General features: G+C 55.7%; 1 protein-coding gene across 3 annotated transcripts in view; it reads left to right on the plus strand.

The window, feature by feature from the left end:
• Positions 1-5,107: 5,107 nt before the first annotated feature.
• Positions 5,108-20,550, plus strand: part of GSG1L (GSG1 like) — a 185,268-nt gene continuing 169,825 nt past the window's right edge. For all 3 annotated transcript variants that reach the window (XM_069486679.1, XM_069486680.1, XM_069486681.1), the window contains exon 1: positions 5,108-5,444. In XM_069486679.1, coding sequence (XP_069342780.1) covers positions 5,108-5,444 — 337 coding nt within the window. The remainder of the gene's footprint in view (positions 5,445-20,550) is intronic.

Consider the following 20,550-nt stretch of genomic DNA (forward strand, 5'->3'; position numbering starts at 1 on the left):
AGGCTCTCAGAGAGAGGTTCGGGAACGGGTCCAAAGATGCACAGCCCGGATGTGGCAGAGCCAGGGTTAGAATTCAGACCTTCCCACCCGTGATATGGAACATCTCCTAACTCTTCCCAGCTCTTTTTTTTATTAAGTAATTTTTAAGTTTATAATCGACACACAACAATTCTGCGTACTTACGGGGCGCAGTGTGATGTGTGGATGGCGCATGCGTACATTGTATATAACAATCCCTCCCCTGGGATCCTCTTTCCCTCCCTCCCCTGCATCTTACCACCATCTGCGACTATGGGATTTATTAGCTGCTTCCTTGTTTATTGTTGTCTCCCCTTCTAGAATGGAAGCCTCATGAAGGACCGGGCCTGGTCCGGCTTGTTCACTGAATGCCCCGCGTGCAAGAGGGGCCTGATGAATACGTCTTGAATAGCCAAAGAGCTCGGACAGTTTCGAAGAACACGCTGAGCTCCAGCTGATCACTTTCTGATGAAGCTGGTTTCTTTCTGCTAGGGAGAATCTACCCCCTGGGATGTCTTTGATTGCACAGAGCTCCAGGGCGTTCCCTCCCCTGGGACCAGCCACCAGAGAGCAGCCTCGTAAACACACCGGGGCTGCGAGTCTGGCTTTCCCGGAAAAACCCGGAGTGATGGGTTAACTAGGGTAGTAAAATGGGCATTAAGCCTCGATACCTTGGGAGTCAACGTTTAAAAGACCTCCCTGATAATTGGAAATTGGCTAATCTCCTTGTATAATTAGGACGGCGCGGAGGCGGGGGGGTGTTCGGTTTTCCCAAGCTCTGTTTTGAAGCTTTAGGAAACAGGAAGTGATTTAGGAAGCCCCAAAGCTAGTGCATGTCTTTGTAGCAGCCGACCACGAGGAAAAGTGGAAAGCGAAATGCATCTGGGACATGGCCCTTCAAAGCAGATTCACATTTCCTGAAAAATACGAACTTCTTTATTAATAGCAACAGTTTTTCTGGTAAAGTTTGTGGAGTAGAAAGAAATACACAATTTCCAACTGTACAGCTCCATGAGATTTCAGAACCTGAACAGGCTCGTGTCACTGGCCCCCAGAAGTCCCCCTCCCGGCCCCTCCCAGGCACTATTCCACCTCCTGAGGGGAACTATCACCTGACTTTCAGCGTCATACATGGGTTTTATCAAGAACGTTTTGGGCTTTAATACCGGGTTCTCCAATTCAAATGCTCCCAGGGGCTCGACAGGTGTCCTCAATGCTGGGAGGGCCCGTCTGCCCCTGTACAGGTGTACTTGCTGATGGTAGCCAAAGACTCAGGCCCGGTGTCCGCAGGTAATTTGATTATGCAAGAGAAGCTGGAAGTCTAGATTTTGATGTGAAATTGTATGATTCTGGAATGTTGGCAACTCATGAAAATTTAACGTGTTGTGGAGTCCAACTCCATCCAGAACAAACAACACATGCTTATGGGCCAAATGTGGCGGGCAGGGTGCCAGTGGGGACAAGCTGGAGGGGCCCCCAGGTGTGTGGGGAGACAGGTGTGACACCCCAGTTCAGAGTGATTCACTGACATTGAAGATCAGTGGAGGGGTGACCGACTGCCGGGGCGTGGAGGCGGGGTCAGGGAGGCTCTGCAGTGGCAGTGAGGTTTCAATGGGTGCCCTGAAGGATGACACCAGGGTGAGGACAGTAAGGATCTTCCAGACAGAGGCCTGGGCTCAGTCTGAGCATTGGGTGGTCGGGAACTGCAAAGCCATCTGGTGTGACCGTGGCGGGGGCTGGAGACGTGAGCAGAAGCTACTCACTAGGCTCTGCACGGGCTGACTTGGGCAGTGAGGCGGGACAGGCGCTGGAGCCTCAGAGGAGGTTAAGCAGAGGCACGTGTAGCTGCTCTCTCTGGCAGCAAGTGTGGGGGGTGGGGTAGGGCAGCTAGGGGACACCAGGGACACAGGAGGCTGCTGTGGGGCCTTGGCCTATAATTGGGGTTCAAAGAGAGGCTGCCAGAGGCTTGGGCCCAAATTTCTGGCCTCCTAAACAAATCTTAGTCCCCACCCACCCTTGTCCATGCCCAAGGTAATTCCAACTGTATGACTATTTGGGATAAAGAAAAGTCCCCATCCTATCTAAGGGGCTTGCTGGTAAGTTTGGATTTACTTCAGGAAGGGTGTGTAGACACCCTAAGCGGCAGATCTGCTTCCGTTTCAAACGGCCACCCCGTCCCTGCAGGAGCTCTCGCCGGACACCTTGGAGTCCTACTTCTCTCCCACCCCACGTCCTGTCCTTGAGCAAATTCTTCCACATCTGCCTTGAAAGCCAATCCGGACTCTCCACCGCCACTGCCACCACCCTGGTCTGAGCCCTGGCATCGCCCGCCAGGGTCCCCTCGCCAGCCCGCAGGCTGGTCTCCCTGCTTCTGCCCTCCTCCCTGCAGCAGCCAGAGTGGTCCCATTTGACCCTAAGCCAGACGTGGCTCCCTCTGCCCGGACCCTCCACCAGCTTCTGCCTGGCTCAGAGTGAAGGCCCGAGGCCCGGCAAGGGCTACGCAGACCTGTGATCTGTCGCCCCCAGCACCCCTCGCTCACCAGGTCCAGCCATGCCACGCCTCAGTTATCCCCCCAGGGCCAGGCAGGGCTTCCGTGCTGCCTGGAACTTTCTTCCCCTTATATCCTCATGGCTTGCTCCCATGTCTCCTTCAGGTCTTGGCTTTGATGTCACCTTCTCACGGAGGCCTTCCTCGAGGCTCTCCCTCTTCCCTCCCTCCCTGCTGTAGTTTCCTTCCCGGCCTTACCCTACGCACTTGCCCATGTTCCTTCTTATTGATGTTGTTCGTGTCCTTGCTTCTCCCTGGTGCCCAACATTCAGCAGGTGCTCAGTGAGTGGATAGAAATTTCAAATCCCTCTGTGCTTCCTCTGGGTGTTTCTTATAAGACTGTGGTCCCTGAGACGTAGTTCACCTGGGCTTCTATGGCTCTGGACGCCCAGGACAGGGTTCCCAGCTAGTAGGTCCCCGAGCCCCGCCCATGTGCACACCAACCCCAGTCTCAGGCCCAGAGAAGCACCTGCTAGAGCACGCGAGGTGGGACTGGTTTTCAATGGCATACAGACACTATTGTGATGAATGTTGGATGCCTGTTTAAAAGTGCTACTGGATTCCTTGTAGCTGTTTAGCCATGATACATTTCCTCTGTCAACCAATGTCCTCAATGTCACCATTATTACATGGAAGTCCTCTCCCTCAAAATAGCTGGGAACCTGTTGCCTAGCGCCAGAGAAAGGCTCTAATAAGCAAGTCTGGAGACCCCTGGCCATCCTTCATGTGGGTTCCTGCCGGGGACACTGGCCACGATGCTTTACTCTCACCTACCCCCGGGCAGGGTGGCAGCAGCTGAGGGCAAGCATGGGCTCACCCACAGGAGCAAGGCAATTCATAATCTGTTAACCTTGAATTCTGCAAAGCCTGCCACTTGGCAAGCCAGGGGTTGTTGGAACAGTTCTCAGCTTGGGCAGAATTCAAATTAGCTCTTGCAATCAACATGCAATTAATTGTTGCATATCCTGGGCATCCGGACACTCTGCGCTGTGCAGTGTGAGGGGAGTTCAGGGAACACGGTCATCTTCCAGCAGAGGTGGGGATGGGGTTGCACACAGTTCTTACTTTGCACAAGAGTGCCTAAAAGGGTTTGTGTGAGTTTGGCCAGCTGATCTTGTTCAGATGTTAACAATAGCGGCTAGCATTCATTGAATCTACTATGTGCTGAATGTTTTTTACAGGCATGATCTCATTACAGCAGGCCAATGTGATATACCTCTGAGGTCTATTCCTCCTCTTTTTATAGTTATGGAAATTGAGGCTCAGAGAGGGTAAGTGACTTGTTCAAAGCCACACAGCTGGTCAAACCCCAGATTTGCCTTATCCCAAAGTCACTATGCCTGACCACTCTGCCCCCACTCAACCTTGAAGATTTCAGATTGGCAGCCCCTGTACAATACCCCACAACAATTTTGTGTCTGGCCTGGGACTTCCGTGGGTCATTGGGTCACGCTGTTCAGGATCTTGGGGGGAGGGAGGGGAGAGCCTGCCTGCAGAAGCCCTATTTGTCCTGCCCAACACTTGGAACCCTATATGGGGTACCTCTTTGCCACTCTTCCTGCTGTTCCCTGACATGGCAGGGAGCACAAATGACTGCTTCATCCTCGGAGGGGAGCTCTTCCCAGACACTGGAGGTGACCCCTTCCCAGACACTGGAGGTGACCCCTTCCCAGACACTGGAGGTGACCCCCAGGGGGCAGACAAACCTTTCAAACTCTACAACCCTGCGTTCCGGTAGGATACCCCCCGACCAGTCCCCCCCCACCAGTCCTGCAACTCCAGGTGCATCATGAAGCGTCCCTTCCCGCGGGCCCTGCAGGCTCTGCAGCTTCCACCCTTTGGAGAGCTCCTTTCTCAGGATCTGGAGTGGGGCTCCTTTCCGGGACCCCTTCTGCAGGAGGGTTCTGCTGGTCTGTGCCCCTCCTGGGGAGCCCCAGCAGGCTCTGCCCCAGTCTCCCATGGGCAGGGCCTCTTTGGGTCTCACGTGAGATGCCCCCTCCAGGCCGCTTGTGTTGCCCCACGTCCAGCTGTGGAGATCCTTTCTCTGGGAGCGCCTAGCCTAGCACTGTCCTCGCTTCTCAGCCCCTCCACTCGGGTGAGGGTCTCTTTCGGGGCGTCCCTGCTTTCTCAGTGCCCCTCCCGCGCCCGCGCGGGGCGCCCCCTCTCCCCGTGCGGGCGGGCGCCGGAACAGTGTCGCCGGCCGCCTGCAGGTGTCTCCCCACGGAGGGGCGCGCGTCCCTGCGCCGTGGCCGCTGCCAGGCGCCAGCGGCTCCTCGCCGAGGTGCACTCGCGCTCTGGGCTCCGGGCGCGCCGGAGCCGCTCCGCCGCCGCCGCCCGCCCCGCGCGCCCCCCGCGCCCCCCGCGCCCGCCGCGCCGCGCCCCCACCCCGGGGGGGCCATGGGCCCGCGCCGTGTCCGCCGCCGCCGATCCCAGGCGCCTCAGCCCCGGGGCGCGGCAGGCAGCGGCCGCTGACGCGGGGCGCCGGCTGCCAACTTCGCGCGCGGAGCTCCCCGGCGGTGCGGTCCCGGCGGCGCGGGCGGCATGAAGACGAGCCGCCGCGGCCGAGCGCTCCTGGCCGTGGCCCTGAACCTGCTGGCGCTGCTCTTCGCCACCACCGCCTTCCTCACCACGTACTGGTGCCAGGGCACGCAGCGGGTGCCCAAGCCCGGCTGTGGCCAGGGCGGGCGCGCCAACTGCCCCAACTCGGGCGCCAACGCCACGGCCAACGGCACCGCCGCCCCCGCCGCCGCCGCCGCCGCCGGGAACGGCCCCCCTGGCGGCGCGCTCTACAGCTGGGAGACCGGCGACGACCGCTTCCTCTTCAGGAATTTCCACACCGGCATCTGGTACTCGTGCGAGGAGGAGCTCGGCGGGCTCGGTGAGTGAGCGGCGGCGCCGGCGGGCTCGGCTCGGCTCCCCCGGGCTGCGCGGCCCCGGCGGCCCGAGCCCCAGACCCGCGCTCGCTGCTCCGGCAGGGCGAGGGGCCCCGCGCCGCCGCCGCGACACCGATCCCCGCGCTCGGCAGCGCTGAGGGGACGTTCGGCGCGGGGGACGCGCGTGGCCAAGGTCCGGGGGCCAGAATGTTGGGCGTCCGGGACGCCCCGCGTTCGAAGGTTCGAGGCAGAGCTCCGGCCCCTGGTGAACGCCCGCTGGCTGCTCTGGGGACGTTGCCGCGCGCCGGGAAGGTGCGTGTCCCGGGCACCCACCCCAGCTGCCGGTCGGAGGGGCGCGCGTTCCTCTCGGCGCCTGAACTCATCTCCATGCGTGCCCCCTCCTCTTCGTCCTCTCCCGGGGCGCTGGGTACCCCCACCCACCCCGGGGCACCTCTGGGGGTGGCGGTGGTGCAGGGACTCCTGCTACAAGCCACCCCTCCCACCACAGATTCTCAGAGCCGGAGCCGAGGGGGTCATTCTACTCCCACCTTCAACCGCACAGAACCTCCCAGACGGAGTGGGGATTGGGGGGAGTCCCGTGGGTCCCCGGGAAAGCTGACCCGCCCAGAGGCACCCCTATTTCCAGAAGCCAGGGAGCCCTCGGTGCCCTGGCCCCTTCCGGGGAGAGGACGCGCCTGGGGAGAAAGGAGGCAGGCGGGAAAGCATGGACAGCTCGGCGAACTCCAGGTTGTGGAGTCCGAGGGGCTTAGCTTAGCCCAAGGCTGCGATCGGAATCGGGGGGCTGACTTTTCCGAAGGCCGATCAAATTGCCCCTTGCCTGTACCCCTTTCTCTGCCCTGATAGGCAGCCAGGGCTGGAGTGAGTGTCCCAAGGCGGACAGCTAGGCAATGGCAGGGCTCAGGGACCTCTGCCTGGCCAGATCCAGGGTGGTGCTGGCCCACAAGACCCGGTCCCTTTAAAGGGGTGCTGCTCCACGGGCAGGTGTGGGGACCCTCCTGAGTGAATTGACCCCTTTCCCCAAGGTTACAACTCCCCCAGGCATGTATAGCTCTTCCCTGTGGACGTGGCATGTGTGTGTGTACTCAAGGGTAGAGGGGAGTGGACGCCAACTCCTCCTTTGCCCTGAATAAGCGATCGGCCTAAGTGGCTTAAAGGACAGAGGGGTGAGGGTGTAAACCCAGCGAGGAGCTCCTGGCCTTTGCACTAGCTGCCCCTCTGCCTGGGGGGCCCTTCCCTCCCCTGGCCGGCTCCCCCTTAGCTTTGGTGGGACGCTCCTTCCTGCCTTCTGGGGCAGGATCTTCTGGGGAGAAGACCTTGGGACCCCCCCTTTGGAGGCAGGGTCTTGTGGTCTTTGCATCTCACCACTGCCTTTACCTCCCTGTCGTGCTTGGCACAACCTGACATTTTCTGGGGCCTGTCTTTGGTCATGAGCTTGTCGCCCTTGTTCCCATAGGATGTCACTCTGCGAGGGCCAGGCGGGGTTGGTCTCATTCACTGCTGCACCCCCCCCCCCGCCTCTGGGTAGTGTCCAGTGCACAGTAGGTTTTCAATAAGTATTTGCAGGATACATGTTGGATGAGGTCTTGGGACGATGGACTGCGGGAGGCTTCCTGGGGTGCTGCTGGCTCTGGCTCGATTCTGGGGGTGTCCAACAGAACTTTTCTGCGACTCCACTTGAGCGGTGCTGGCCGTTTGTGAAAGATACGTGGTGTTTGAGTAGATCCTGTCCCCAGCTGGTTCCACCCCAGAAGACTCACTTCTGGTGTACACCCAGGACTTGAATTTTTACTGTGGGATGTAATAAAACAAATTAACTTCAAAAGGCATCTTGGCTAAAATTCCCTGCCTTCCACACAGCCCAACCCTGCCCTCTCGTACAGAGGCCTTGCCCTTGGAAACATCTGCATCCTTCGAGGCAGAGGTCCCTACGCATCCTTCTCCAAATTCAAGATGTTTCCAAGGTTTAGGACTTAACACCTCTGCCTCTCGCCAAGTTTCTCCTTTGTGTAGAATCCAGCCTCCAAGCTCCCTCACTTGGAAATACAACGCCACGCCTGGCACCGGCAATGTCCCCTCCTATGGGGAGTGTCCTGGCCCAGGCTGGTCAGCTGAGCCTCTTAACTGTCCGTGGTCTCTTCTGGCCTGAAGGTCACGGCCCCAACGCTTGCAGTTATTTCCTTGTAGCTCATCCAGGGCTTGACTTGGGATGTTCAAGCCTGAGTAATTTAAAAAATTATTAATTGAAAAATATAGAAAAACGATGTCAGCTAACATTTACGGAGCCCTTAACATGCACCAGGCCCTGTTAAAACTTCTCACCTCCAGAATTTTGTGAAATTCTGGCCACTGCCTTAGAGGTAGACACTTCTTGGGGGTGGGGTGGGGTCACTTGATCAGATGAGGAATTGGAGGCTCAGAGAGGTTTCTGACAAGGGAGCCTGAACTGTCTTCTTGGGGACAGAAAAGAATCCCAGTAAAGTGACTCGGGAGAGAATGGCGCAGGTGGGGGAGGTCAGAGAAGGCGACATTCTGGGGCCTCGGCTAAGACCTCCGCTCCCAGTCCTCTGGTAGTTAAAAACACGGATGGTTAATTTGTTGAGCAAATAAATGAAACAAACCCACAATTTCCTCTTGGCCGCTGTTGGCTAGAGATCATCCCTCTCAGAAAATCACAGTTTTCCTCTCTGGGAGCTTGGAAAATAGTTATCGGCTTGTCAGTGCCGGTGAGAAATGTGGAAGGTTGGAGCCGGCGGGGGTGGTTTCTGAAGCTGATCCCACAGCGCCCAAATCCTGCCTTCCACAAGGCTGCGGTCCTAAAAGGATGTTAGGAAGTACCTGGCCACAAACTTTTGTTGCCTTGACAACCCTTTTTGTGGGTTCTGCGACCATTGTATTTTTTTTGACGTGAAGAGGAAATAACACCCCAACAATCCCCTGAACAAAATCCTGCCTCCCACCCCCAGACATCGAGGATGAACTAACTTCCTCCCCTCCCTTCCCGTGAAACTCCGGGCAAAGCTTCCTTCCCGTCTCTGTGTTTTCCATACACCCAGATGAAAACACCAGCCGGCAAATCCTAACCTCTCCGTGAGAAGCGGCCGCTAACTGTTCCTTCCTTCTCGAACGCCTGTTTGCCTGTTCGGTGATTTCTTTCTGTGCTCGGAAAAACCTCTCCCCACTCTGGGCAGCTACAGGGAAATCTAATAAGCCCTTTTTCCCACACTAAAAATCTCCAGCGTTCACAAAGGAAACTGCAGCCTGCCCTAAACAGACACACTTTCACCAGACCCGGCACAAAGGAACCTTTTCTCCTTGCTCCAAGAAGGAGCATCGGCGGCCTTCCACACAGAAAGGGAAGCGTGGCCTCGACACAGACTCACCCCAAGCCCTTCACGCAAATTGGATTTCTCTTCTGGTTTAGATGTGCGGGGAGGTGGGGTGGGGGAACGTGCAGCCTTCTTGGCGGCGTGGGTGGAGGGAGCAGAGGAGAGGCCTGGAGGAGGGAAGAGTGAGGGTCTGGGGTAGGAGCCATGCTGGAGCAGGTGGGGGCTCGCGCCAGCTGGAAGCACAGGTGACATTCGTGGGCATCGGGCCCACGCGTTGGACTTCATTCTGCACCCGTTCGAGCCTGAGAAGATGGGTGGCCTGGGGAGATTGCGGGAACAGCAGGGTCTTGCAGGGGCGGGTTGTAAGGCTGCCAGGAGGGAGGTGGGATTGGAGAGAGAAGGGAGAGACCAGTCACAGGGCCAGGTGGCCGGGTGAAGCCACAAGGTGCATGTGGGACCCAGCGTGCCCCGCACAGTGGCGGCCCCACCCGCAGTCCCAGAGACTTTGGAGGAGGAGCACGTTTCCAATGGACTCTATCTAGAACCACTCTCCCCTGTATGACAGGTGGAAGTTCAAGGCTGGGCTCCACCTCTTACTAGCAGTGTGGCTTCAGGACAGAGCCTCCCTCGGCTACCCGGCAGACGGGGATCGGAGCAGCTAGCACCTGCCCGAGGTGCGTGGAGTCAGTGAACACCCTGGGCACAATCTGGCCTCAGGGCCTTTGTATAGGCTGTTCCCTCTTCCTGGAATGCTCTTCCTGCAGACATGCCCACGAGCGTTTCCCACAACTTCAAGCCTGGGCTCAGCTCTCTCCAACCACCTCATTCAAGATCAATCCCCCACATCTGCTGCTTAACTTTTATTCAAGTGCTTCCCGCCATTGACCTTCCCTCAGTGGTACTTGCTTTGTGAATTGCGCTGATGTTTCATCTGCATTGCTCGCTGCTGGTTCCCTGGTGGTCAGAACGCCAGCACGTGGCAGGTGCTCAGTGAGTATTTGTGGCATGCACTTTGGTGATGGTTACTGCTGTCGCTCTTGGGATCCGGTTCTTTCCCCAGGCTGAGGCGGGGGGCTGACCGGGGACCCTGCCCCTTCTAGTGAGGTGCCCCTTCTACCTGCTCCCCCTCTCCCCTGAGCCTGGGAGAACCTCCCCCCCCCGCTAGCCTCCCAGTACCTCTCTTGCCTCCCCTTCTTTGCTGCATGAACCCCAGCTCTTCTGTCCAATCCCCTAAATTATGATGCTACATTTTTCACTAGCGTGATGTCCCCGACCAGGAGGTTTCTAGTACTTGGGAGTATGTTGGTATAATATATATTTTTTGGCTTTTTAAAATTTTTAATTTCTGGTTTTTAAATTTTAATAGATGGAGGGGGTCCAAGTTGAATTCCATGACATGTATACTTTGTATAGCGGTGGGGTGTAATGTTATATTAGCCAGGGTTCCTGCGGGAGCATCTGACGGGCAAAGATTGGGACTTTGGAAGGTGCTGCTCTAAGCCCTCGACAAGTGTTACTTCCTTTCACCCCCTAATAGCCCTATGAGGTGGGTGCCATGGTTATACCCCCATTTTCCAGATGAGGAAACCGAGGCACAGAGAGGTGAAGTGACTTGCTCAAGGTCACACAGCTAGTAAGTGGCAGAGCTGGGATCTGCACCAGGCAGGAGGCTCCAGAGCCTGGCTGTCACCTGCCCCCTCCACGCCCACACCCCCATTCATTCAGGCTCCCTGGGCTCCTCCATCCGGCCTCATGGGGAGGAGTCACGTGCCCCAGGCTCGACTGTAGGCTGATGCCATTGTGCTGGGTGGCTGGGGGTAAGTCACACTCCGCCTCTCTGGCCCTTTCTATCTCACGTGTGCAATGAGGGCTTTGTTCTGTTTTTGTCTGGACGATGGAGGTGGCTGATCACTGTTCTCGTGACCACAGGCTTTGGGGCCAGACAGTTTGGGTTCCAGTCCCCGTGTCACCACTTGCCTGCTGTGTAGCCTTGGGTAGGGCTTTGCCCTCACTGGGCCTCAGTTTCCCTGGCAGGGGCCTGAGGATGACACCTGCCTCGCCATCACATGGTGCCTGCTGTCACCTGACCCTCATGTCAGAGGCTGCACGCAGCTGGCCCTCGGTCAGATCGGGACTGGATCTTTGTTTTCTTTGGCCCTGCAGTGTTGACAGTGTGTTTGGATAAGTTGCCAACGTTTGAAAATTGAGGAACTTCACAGAAACATCTGGATTTATGGCTTTTCTTGAAAAGCTGGCAGATCTGTCGGTACCAGGCCAAGGTTCCTGTGGGAGGGGGCTGTCCTTCTGGGGAGCCCATAGCCTGTGCCCCTGTTCCACCTCCTCCCCGTTTTCATGAATTGCCACCCCTGCCAGTGCTGGGGCCTCTGCGTCCTCATCGATGCCCATGTCTGGTCCACTGGCCAGTCCTGCTGGCTGGTCATTCGGCGTCCAGCCCAGCCCGACCACACCCTGCAGCCCCGGCGCCCCCCTGGGCCAGGGCAGCAGCCCTTGCTGGGCCTTGCTTCTGCCTTTGGCCCCCAGGGTCTGTTCTCCACCCAGCAGCCAGAGGGGCCCTGTTACACCTGAGCCAGATCGCCTCCTTCCTCTGCTCAGGACCTCCAATGCATCCTGCCTCACTCAGGGCCACAGCTGAGGGCCTTTGATGCCTGCTAGGCCTACTCTGACTTGTCCCACTGCCTCTCCGACCATCCCTTCTCTTCTCCACCCCCGCAGTCACTCCGCCCCAGCCACACCAGCCCTCTTGCTGGGCCTTGAGCAGGACATGATGCTCCTGCCTCAGGACTCTTGCACTTGCTGTTCCTTCTGTCTGGGACTCCTCCCCCAGAAATCCACAAGGCACAAGCACAGGGACACACTCAGGCAGGTCACTGCTCAAATGTCCTCTTGTCAGTTAGGACTTCCTGGCCTACCCCACTGAAATCAGCCCCCTCATCGCCCTCAGCACGTCCTCCTCCCAGCCGGTTTCCCCAGTGCTCTGATTGCTGTCCTACTGCTACACAGCATGCTTGTTTCCCCTCAGTCTCCCTGTCCCCTGCCGACGCTGTGGGCATAGGCCGTGTCCAGTTCACATATGCTCCATCCCAGAACCCGGGCGAGCCGGCACTTAGTAAGGGTTCGGTGTGCCAGCTGGTCTAGGTTCTGCGATGGACATTGTGTGAATGCACCGAGCCTTTAGAAGGGCTCCGTGAGTACTCGTTGCATGCGCTTGGGGTTCTGGGAACTTCTGTGTGCAGAGAGAGGGTCTGTCCTCTGTGCCATCGTTCCCTGGACTCATCGCCTGTTCTTTCTTCCCTCCTCCCTCTCTTGTTTTGCTCCTGAGAAGAGGTGTTCGGTGGGACACCGTAGGGGCTGAAGGGGCTCACGGTCATCCCATGTTTAAATCCTGGGGTGCCAGACTCATCCCAGGGATACCGCGACCTCTGGCCTCTGCGCTGCCTGCAGGACAGTGGTGCTTAAGCTCTTTGGGTCCCAAGCGACAGGAACAGGCTTGATCCCAAGTAAGAGTAAAGGAGAGTTTATTAGGACGGTGCTGCTGCTCACAGGGGCCAGGGAAAGGGGAAATCGCTAGCCCTCAGGGTTGATGGTCCAGAGCCATCAACCAGAATCCCGCAGGGGCCAGGCTGGAAACCTAAGAGGGTGACAGGAAGAGGGAGTGGTGGGGGCTGGGAGGGCGGGGGCAAGAGCTCCTCACTCCAGGTGATTGTTACCATTGCAGGATGGGGGCCCAGGTGGGGCCAGTTGTCCTTTTTATCAAAACTCCAGGTTTTTATATGAAATCTCTTGATTGATTGTTAACATCTGACGATGCATTCAATTTATATAAACGACACCTGGCCTGCGGGCCAATGCCAAACACTTCGAGAGTTGGGAGATCCTCGTCCCGCCAGGTTGCAACTTCTAGGCCAGCGGTTCGCTGTCACAGGATTGGGGGCCAGTGCCCGGGTCTAATGGGCCGAGGTCTTGCGAGAGAGTCTGATTGGACAGTGGGGATCGGGCGGCCCTGGCTGTTCTGCGCTGGAAGTGGGGACGTCTGCGGCAGACCCCCACCCTGCAGGTAGGTGGGCACAACTCTGAGATGGGTGTACGGACCAGGCCTTGGGCAGATGACCCCAAAGGAGCAGCTCTGGTGGCCAAGACTCCAGGGCTCAGTGCCAGTGAGGGGGGCTCAATGGCAGTGGGCGCAGGGAAAAAGCGTCTCTCATCAGGGAATCTCATGGTAGAAAAGTCCAGGGTGGTGATGTGGCTGGGTTGCACGATGCTATTGGGACTTTGTCTCTTCCTAGCGCTTGGCTCTGCCTTCCTCTGGGTTAGCGTCACCTCCAGGTGGGCTCTCCCTATGTGGTAGTCCCTGAAGACTTTGAACTTACCTCTTATCCTTAACTTCAGGGGAGAAGAGAGATCTTCCTCCCCAAGGTGTACACAGAAGTCCCAGCACTGGTTCTCACTGGATCAGCTTGGCTGTGTCCTCACCCCTAGACCTGTTGGTGGGGCCCGTGGGGATGGATTGTGTTGAAAGGCCAGGCCTTGGTCACATGCCCACCCTCGGATGGGAGCTGAGGACAGCCCCACCTAAACCATGTAGAAGAGAGAGTACATGGGTTAGCTATTGTCACAGTCATGCTGTGTAACAACAACCGCAAAACCTCAGTGGCACACAATTGCAAGTATTTATTCAGAGTCTGTGGTCAGTAATTTAGGTTGGGCTGTGCTGGGTCCTTCCCATGTGTGGCTTTTCTGGAGCAGTGGGGGTAGCTGGGCTGTGTGTCTCTTGTACTCCAACAGGCTGGCCGGCCAGATCCTCATGGTGGTGGCAGAGATGTGAAAGCCAGAGCAGGCCACGTGGTGCCCATGCTTTTCAAGCCTCTACTTACGTGGCATTTGCCTATATCCCACTGGCCAAAGCAAGTGGCACGGCTGAGCCCAGCGTTGGCGTGGGAGGGCACTGCTGGGTTACAACCGCCAAGGGCCTGGGCACAGGGAGGGTTGAGGAATTGGGCCATTAAAACAATCACTTGTGGCCGGACACAGTGGCTCACGCCTGTAATCCCAGCACTCTGGGAGGCCGAGGTGGGAGGATCACTTGGGCCCAGGAGTTTGAGACCAGCCTGAGCAACATAGTAAGACCCTGTCTATACAAAACAATAGAAAAAAAATTAGCAGGGCGTGGTGTCGCAAGCCTGTAGTCCCAACTACTCAGGAGGCTGAGGCAGGAGGATCACTTGAACCCAGGAGTTTGAGGTTGCTGTGAGCTGTGATGACACCACTGCACGCTAGCCTGGGTGACAGAGTGAGACTCTGTCTCAAGAAATAAACAAACAAACAAATGAAAGCCTGAAAAACAATCACTCTGCCACAGGTGGTTCCTCAAAATTGGGGCTGGTCCCGTAAAGGGGCAACAGGTGCTGGTGATGGCGCACAACGAGGAAACTGAAGGAGTCTGTGGCCACGTCTTCCGTCCTGTTAGCCAAGTGGCTGCAGCTGTGCCTGAGTTCAGAGGTCTTTATTGTTTGGTGTAACAGGACGCTATGATGGTGCACTAGAACCTTCCTCCCAGAGACGTGCATCCCTGGAAACACACCATTTGGCCCAGGTCTTCCTCAGCGCCGTCACCAGAGCCCACCCCAGCCAGGGTGAGGAGCTCTGATCCATCTGGTGGGTCCCAGGCTTGGCAGTGCCACAGGATGATTGAGGGACCTTGTTGAGATTTAGAGGCCCAGGGCCTTGCCCTTGGACCGTCTGCTTGGTGGGTCTGGGGGGAGGCCCAGGAATCTGCATTTCTAACCGGCTCCCCAGGGCTTTCTGGAGCACAGCCAGGCAGGGGGCCAGTGTCCTGGTCCCCTTTCACTTTGCAGCCCAGAGTGGGCAGGGCTGGGTGGGCGTCTGCAGCATCTGGGGCGGAGCTGGGCGTGGGCCAGGGCCCTGCTGCCAGCCGGTGCTTGCTCTTGGTCTAGCCCCTGCCACTGCTGTGACCTCTCTCGGTGCCACCTTCTCTCACTCTGCTCCACCGCGCAGGCCTCCCTGCAGCTCCAGGGACACACCAGGCTCATTCGCCACCTCAGGGCATTTGCTCTTGCTGGTCCCTCGCCCGGAATTCCCTTTCTCTGTACGTGGAAGACTGTATGCTTTTGGTGTCAGCTCAGCTGCCACATCTGCGGGTGCCCCCAGCCCCCCAGCCCTCCCGCTGTCTCCTCTCAAGGCCTCTTTCCTTCGCTGCATGGACCACTTGCTGAAGTGACCTTGAGTCTTTATTTCTGTGTGTGTTTATGGTTCGTATCTCTTGTCCTTAAGTGAGCACCTTATGAGCAGAGCAGACACCGTGATTAACTTCCCCACTGTGGTGTCCCCGGGACCCAGTGGCCCTTAGTAGGCAGCAGAATCCCTTTGGACGGGAAAGCTGGTACCCCGTGTCTCACCAGGGTGTCTCTGGTCATTCTGTGGAACGTGCGTGTTACCTTGGAAATGCTCAAAACAGAATTAAGAGCAGGTGTACGAAGCAAAGCATTCAGGGCCACTGGGAGCCGGGGCAGCTGGGGGAGGAGATTGGGGGGTGGGGTGACTGCAGGACCACACAGACCAGGGCAGACGCCCTCCTGGGTGGAGCCCGGGCTCCAGGACCCCTTGACCCGAGGCCTGGGCAGGTGCTTGAGGGTCCTGAGGAAGGTGTGGCCCGGGAGGGACAGGGGTGGAGACAGTGTTCAGGACGGAGGAAGCTGGAGTTTTTCGGAACTCTTGCGGGTTGTCAGAGGAAACGCGGCTCTCGGTTTCCTTACCTGAAAGGTGGGGATAGTAGCGGCACTGAGTTCTTGCATTTTCCTTCCTGCGATTCCTGATTGCTTTTTATCTACTATAGCATTGAGTCCAAAAACTAATACAATGGAGCTGAGCTCTATCACCGGATGCAGCGAGGTGTGGAAGGTGGTCTGGCCCTGAACGTGGCTGTGGGAGGCAGGGTCCCCTGTCAGGGGCTGTCCCTGTCCCCGATGGTGGGGCCTGGGCACGGGCGCCTGTGCTCAGCTTCTGGCTGCAGAGCCAGGTGGGTGCTCAGGCCAGAGCCCGGGCAGGGCTGCAGCTGTGGCAGCCTTGTCCCGTGTCCCAGCCTCCCCAGGGTGTGGGTCAGGGATGGCCGTGGGGCAGGGGAGGGAAGGAGACAGGTATTGTGAGGGCTGACAGACACAGAGGGAGCGACACACACACTCTGAGAGGGACACACCGAATGGCTGAGATGGGGCAGAGGGAGCCAGAAGGGCAGGTGGAGGGGACAGAGACAGAGCGAGAGGGAGACGCAGGGACAGGGAGACATGTGCAGAGGGAAAGAGGGGGAGAGATGGAGACCCAGAGACAGACAAAGGACACGGAGGCACAAACATAGGGACACATACACAGGGGGAGATACAGAGAGAAACAAAGACAGAAACAGAAAAAGAGAAATAGACAAAGGGAGAGTGACGGAGACACGTGCACACACATGCACACATACAAGCACACAGGTGTGCTCACGCACAGGGAGGAGGGGGCCAGTGAGGGGAGGCGGGAGGTGCACGCATGTCCCCTCCCACTCTCTCTGTCCCAGGGCCTGTGTCTAGGCAAGAGGAGGCCCCTGCAGGGAGGCAGGTGCCAGGCCAGGCCCTCCGCCAGCCTCTCCTCCACACCCCAGGGTGGCAGTGGGTGGGCGCAGTGTTTGGACGAGGGGGCTTCAGTCCCTCCCTGGCCCCTGTCCAAGCTGCCCAAGTCACAGCAATAATAACAAGTCTTACATAAAGCATGAATAGAATAGTAAAAACATTTAGGAGAACTGTGCTATTTTTACAAGACTCTCACACTCTTAAGTAAACCCAGTACGTGGGAAGTCACTCGGAATGTGCCCTGTCCCCTCTGGATGCGCTCGTGGAGCCGTCACTCTCCTGTCTGTATCCTCGTCTCCCTTCTTTGCGGGCCTCTCTCCACCCTGCTTTCTCCACGGGGTCCCGTGCTGGAAGGGGGAGAGGGAGGCCACTGGCTACCCCGCCTGTGCCCTCTGTGTCCTTGTCCCCTGCAGCCCCACCCCCTGGGGGAGCTTACGGGTGGTCCCTGAAGGAGCCTCCCCAGATCACAGTTGCGTGGAGTGTGGGGGCAGGAGACTTGGACACAAGTCACTGGTCACTGTCTGCTCGGTGGCTCTCTCCATGTGGGGGCCTAACAGACGTCTCACATTAAGTCCCAAACCAGCCATCTGCTCCTCGGCCCTCCTTGGCCAGATCTCCCGATCTGGGAGGCTTCGGGTGAGCGTGGTTTGTTTCTTGCTCAGGTGACATCACAGCAGGTCAGCTGGGGCCATCCCATGCTGTCCTCCTCTGTCTCTGGGTCCCACGGCTGGCAAGGCAGGGGAGGCAGAGGCGTTCTTGCCTGCAGGTGGCACGTACCCTGCTGCCTGCATTTCACTGGCCACCTCTGCCTGCTCAGGGACTGGAGAATTGCAGTCCCACCGTGTGCCCGGAAAGCGGACAGCTGGGAACAATGGCGACAGCACAGGTGACGCTTCCACCCCCACGCACCCCTCCCTCAGCCCCATCTCAACACGTGGCAGCATCGTCCTTCCACTTTCTCAGGCAAAAGGCCTTGGACCCGTCTCACCTCCTTTTCTCTTGATCTTTCTTTCTCTCTCTCTTTCCTTCTCTCTCTTTCACACACCATTCGGTCCACAGGATCCGGCCATCTCTCCCTGTCCGTCTCCTCTGCAGTCTGCACCTGCACCGTCGCTTGTCTGGATGACTCCAGCTCCCCTCCCTGGTCCTCCTGCTTCCACATGTCCCCACAGTCTGCTGAGCGATCCCCCTGGACGCTGGTGATGTCCCTCTGCTCAGACCCTCCAGCGGCTCCCATCTCACTCTGGGCAAAGCCAGCGTCCTCCCAGTGGCTCCAAGCCCCGCCCTGCCCTTCTGTTTTATTCTCTGACTTACCTCTTCCTCGCCTTCTCTGCTCCAGCCCCACTGTCCTCTTGCCTTTTGCTCACACAGCTCCAGGCTGCTCCTGCCCCAGGGCCTTTGCACTTGAGGTTCCCTTAGCCTGAAACTCTTTCCCCAGTGTCCACTGCCTCACTTGGCCCAGAAGCTCCCTTGTGAGTGAGGTCTTCCCTGGCCACCCTGTTGGAAATTGCAGCCCGCACCCCCGGCCCACACCTTTTTCTACTACGCAGCTTCATTTTTTGTTTTTCATAACAGTTCTCCCCACCTGACATGCTGCCAGTCGCTGGATCTACCTCAGTGCCTCAGTGATGTGCAGCCCACGCTTGAAGAATCACTGTTTGCATTAACTCTTTGTTTTAGGAACAAGGAAACGCAAGTCTCTGCAGGAAAAGGCCCTTTTCCAAACCATCCCCCAGTCACTGGCAGAGCTGGCAGGAGAACCTGGGGCCTTGCTTTCTAGTTGCTGACCTTTGATTATCCCTTAGGGATCCACTAGACCTTGACCTTCACTTTTATGACTTACGCCCTGTTTGTCAGAACGACTGTTCTTTTAAAAATGCTTCCACACTCCTCCCCTAAAAGCCACATTTCCTGGGACAGGTAGGAAATGAACAGTTGAAATTACTTAGAAGAAAGGCTTTGAATTCTTGTTCATTCTTTTGTTCATTTTCATGAACACCTACTATGTGCTAGGTTTTGTCTGGGTGCGGGGGATTATAGCAGGAAACAAGACAGATGATGGTTTTACATTCTAGAGAAGGAAGACAGACAAGAGTTTGTTTCTCCATTCGTGCATGGAAACTATATTTACTGAGCCCCTGCCAAGGCCACCGTGGATTCAGTGGTGGATGAAACAGACAAAGCTCTTGTCTTCACGGAGCTTACACTCCAGTGGAGACAGACGATGAGAACAGATGTATTGGTGACTGTGGCTTAGACAGCACCAGACTCAGACTAAGAATGGCCCTTGGGACTCAGGGGGTCAGAGGAGCGGTTGGTTCCCTCTGAGGAGGGGAAAGCTAACAGGCTCTTGATCGTGTAAGCCAGTCCCAGCGTCTCTGTGACTTTTGAAGCCTATATTTAATTCTTCCTCTAATCGTAACGGAGTAGAATTTTGAGACCCGTGGTCAACTTCCCATCCATGAACTTGCTGGCTGAGTTGTTCAACCCTTGAAGTATTTTCTAGGAATGTTATTACTGTCTTTAAAGATTTGTCCTCCTTTATATCATAAGAGATTACTTGGAAGGATTTTCTGGAAGCCTGTCTTGCTTCCTTTGGTCTTCATTCATTGACTCATTCATCACATATATACCTAGAGGAATACTTGGTGAACAAGAGAAACAAGGTCCCTGCCCACAAGGAGCTTCCATTCCAGGGGAGGGAGAGCAAATGAATAAGTTCAAACATAGATAAATCAATAGTTTCATACAGACACCAGTGTGGTGAATGCTATGAAGCAGGGTCATGAGGTCGCTTTTGAGGGTGGAGCTTTTGATAGGATGTCTGGAAGTTTCTATGACATGGTGACATTTGAACTGAGACCTGAATGGCCAGAGGGGGCCAGCCACACAGAGTTCTGGGAGGTAGGGGGAGGGGAAGCATTCCTGGCAGAATAAGTTTGTCCTGGGTGATTGGTCACTAGTTTTCTACTTCTCGAGCCAATTTGTAGTGAGTTGTTTTCTCAGAAAATCATTTCTTCACCAAAAGTTTCAAATTTATTTGCATAAAATTTAGCTTAGTATATTCCAGGGATTAAAAGAAAAAGCCCCTCTATCATGAGTTTCCTTTTCTCACTCCTCATTGTATATATTTATGTTTTGTTTTTTTTTTTCCCCTCTTTCCCTTGTCTTGCCCAGTCTGTTGCAGGTGATAATTGCTTTGCAGAGAGAGCTGACTGGCTTGATGCCTTTACATGGATCTGTACTGAGATTTCACATCCTTGGACCCCAGGCTTGGTGATTTTGTTCCAGTCACTTCTTTTTTCCCCCCACCCCAGTCTGGATCTTGCCAGCTTGGCCGTTTTATTGCTCCCCACCCGTTCTCCCCTCCCTTTAAAAAAAAAAAAAAAAAAAAAAGAATCAGTACTCTTGTATTTATTGATTCTGTTTAAATTTTCTGATACGGCTTTGTTTTCTTTTGGCCTACTTTTCTGAGCTTTGTTCTTGTTTTCAAGTTTTTGGGTTGAAAACTTTATTTTCATGGTGAAAAAAATAATGAATGCATTTAATGCTATGAGTTTGCCTCTGAGCACCACTTTGGCCATATCCTATGAGTTTGAAAACGTGCTTTCTTTGGAATGATTTTCTAAAAATTCTGCAATTATAGTTTTGTTTCTAAAAGTTCTGATTTCAGTTTTGTTACTCCATGGATCCAAGAATAATTTGGTAGAGTGTTTAGAAATTTATCAGTGCTTTGTGTTCTTTTGCCTAAATTTTTGTCCTCAATTTCTGATTTTACTGAATGGTAGAGGAGAAGGTGCCCTGTGCAATTTCTGCTCCATATTTTTTTGTTGGTAAATGTTTTATTTGAAAAAGCAGGCATATTCCCTGTGTGGTTTAAAGCAGCTTTATAAATAGCATTATTTAAGGACTCTATATTATTTATTTATCTTTACTCTCTTGATCTGCCAAAAGCTGAATGAGGTAGGTCAAACTCTTTCTCTTCAATAGGATTCTTTCCCTTTTTGCTTGAATTTCTGATAGTTTTTGTTTTTATAAAGTTTGATTCTGTGTTATTCATCACAGAAAGATTCATGACAGTTATATTTTCATTGTGGAATTGTGGATTTTATCTTTTGTCA

This window comes from Eulemur rufifrons, chromosome 14, assembly GCF_041146395.1.
Source record: "Eulemur rufifrons isolate Redbay chromosome 14, OSU_ERuf_1, whole genome shotgun sequence".
Taxonomy (NCBI): domain Eukaryota; kingdom Metazoa; phylum Chordata; class Mammalia; order Primates; family Lemuridae; genus Eulemur; species Eulemur rufifrons.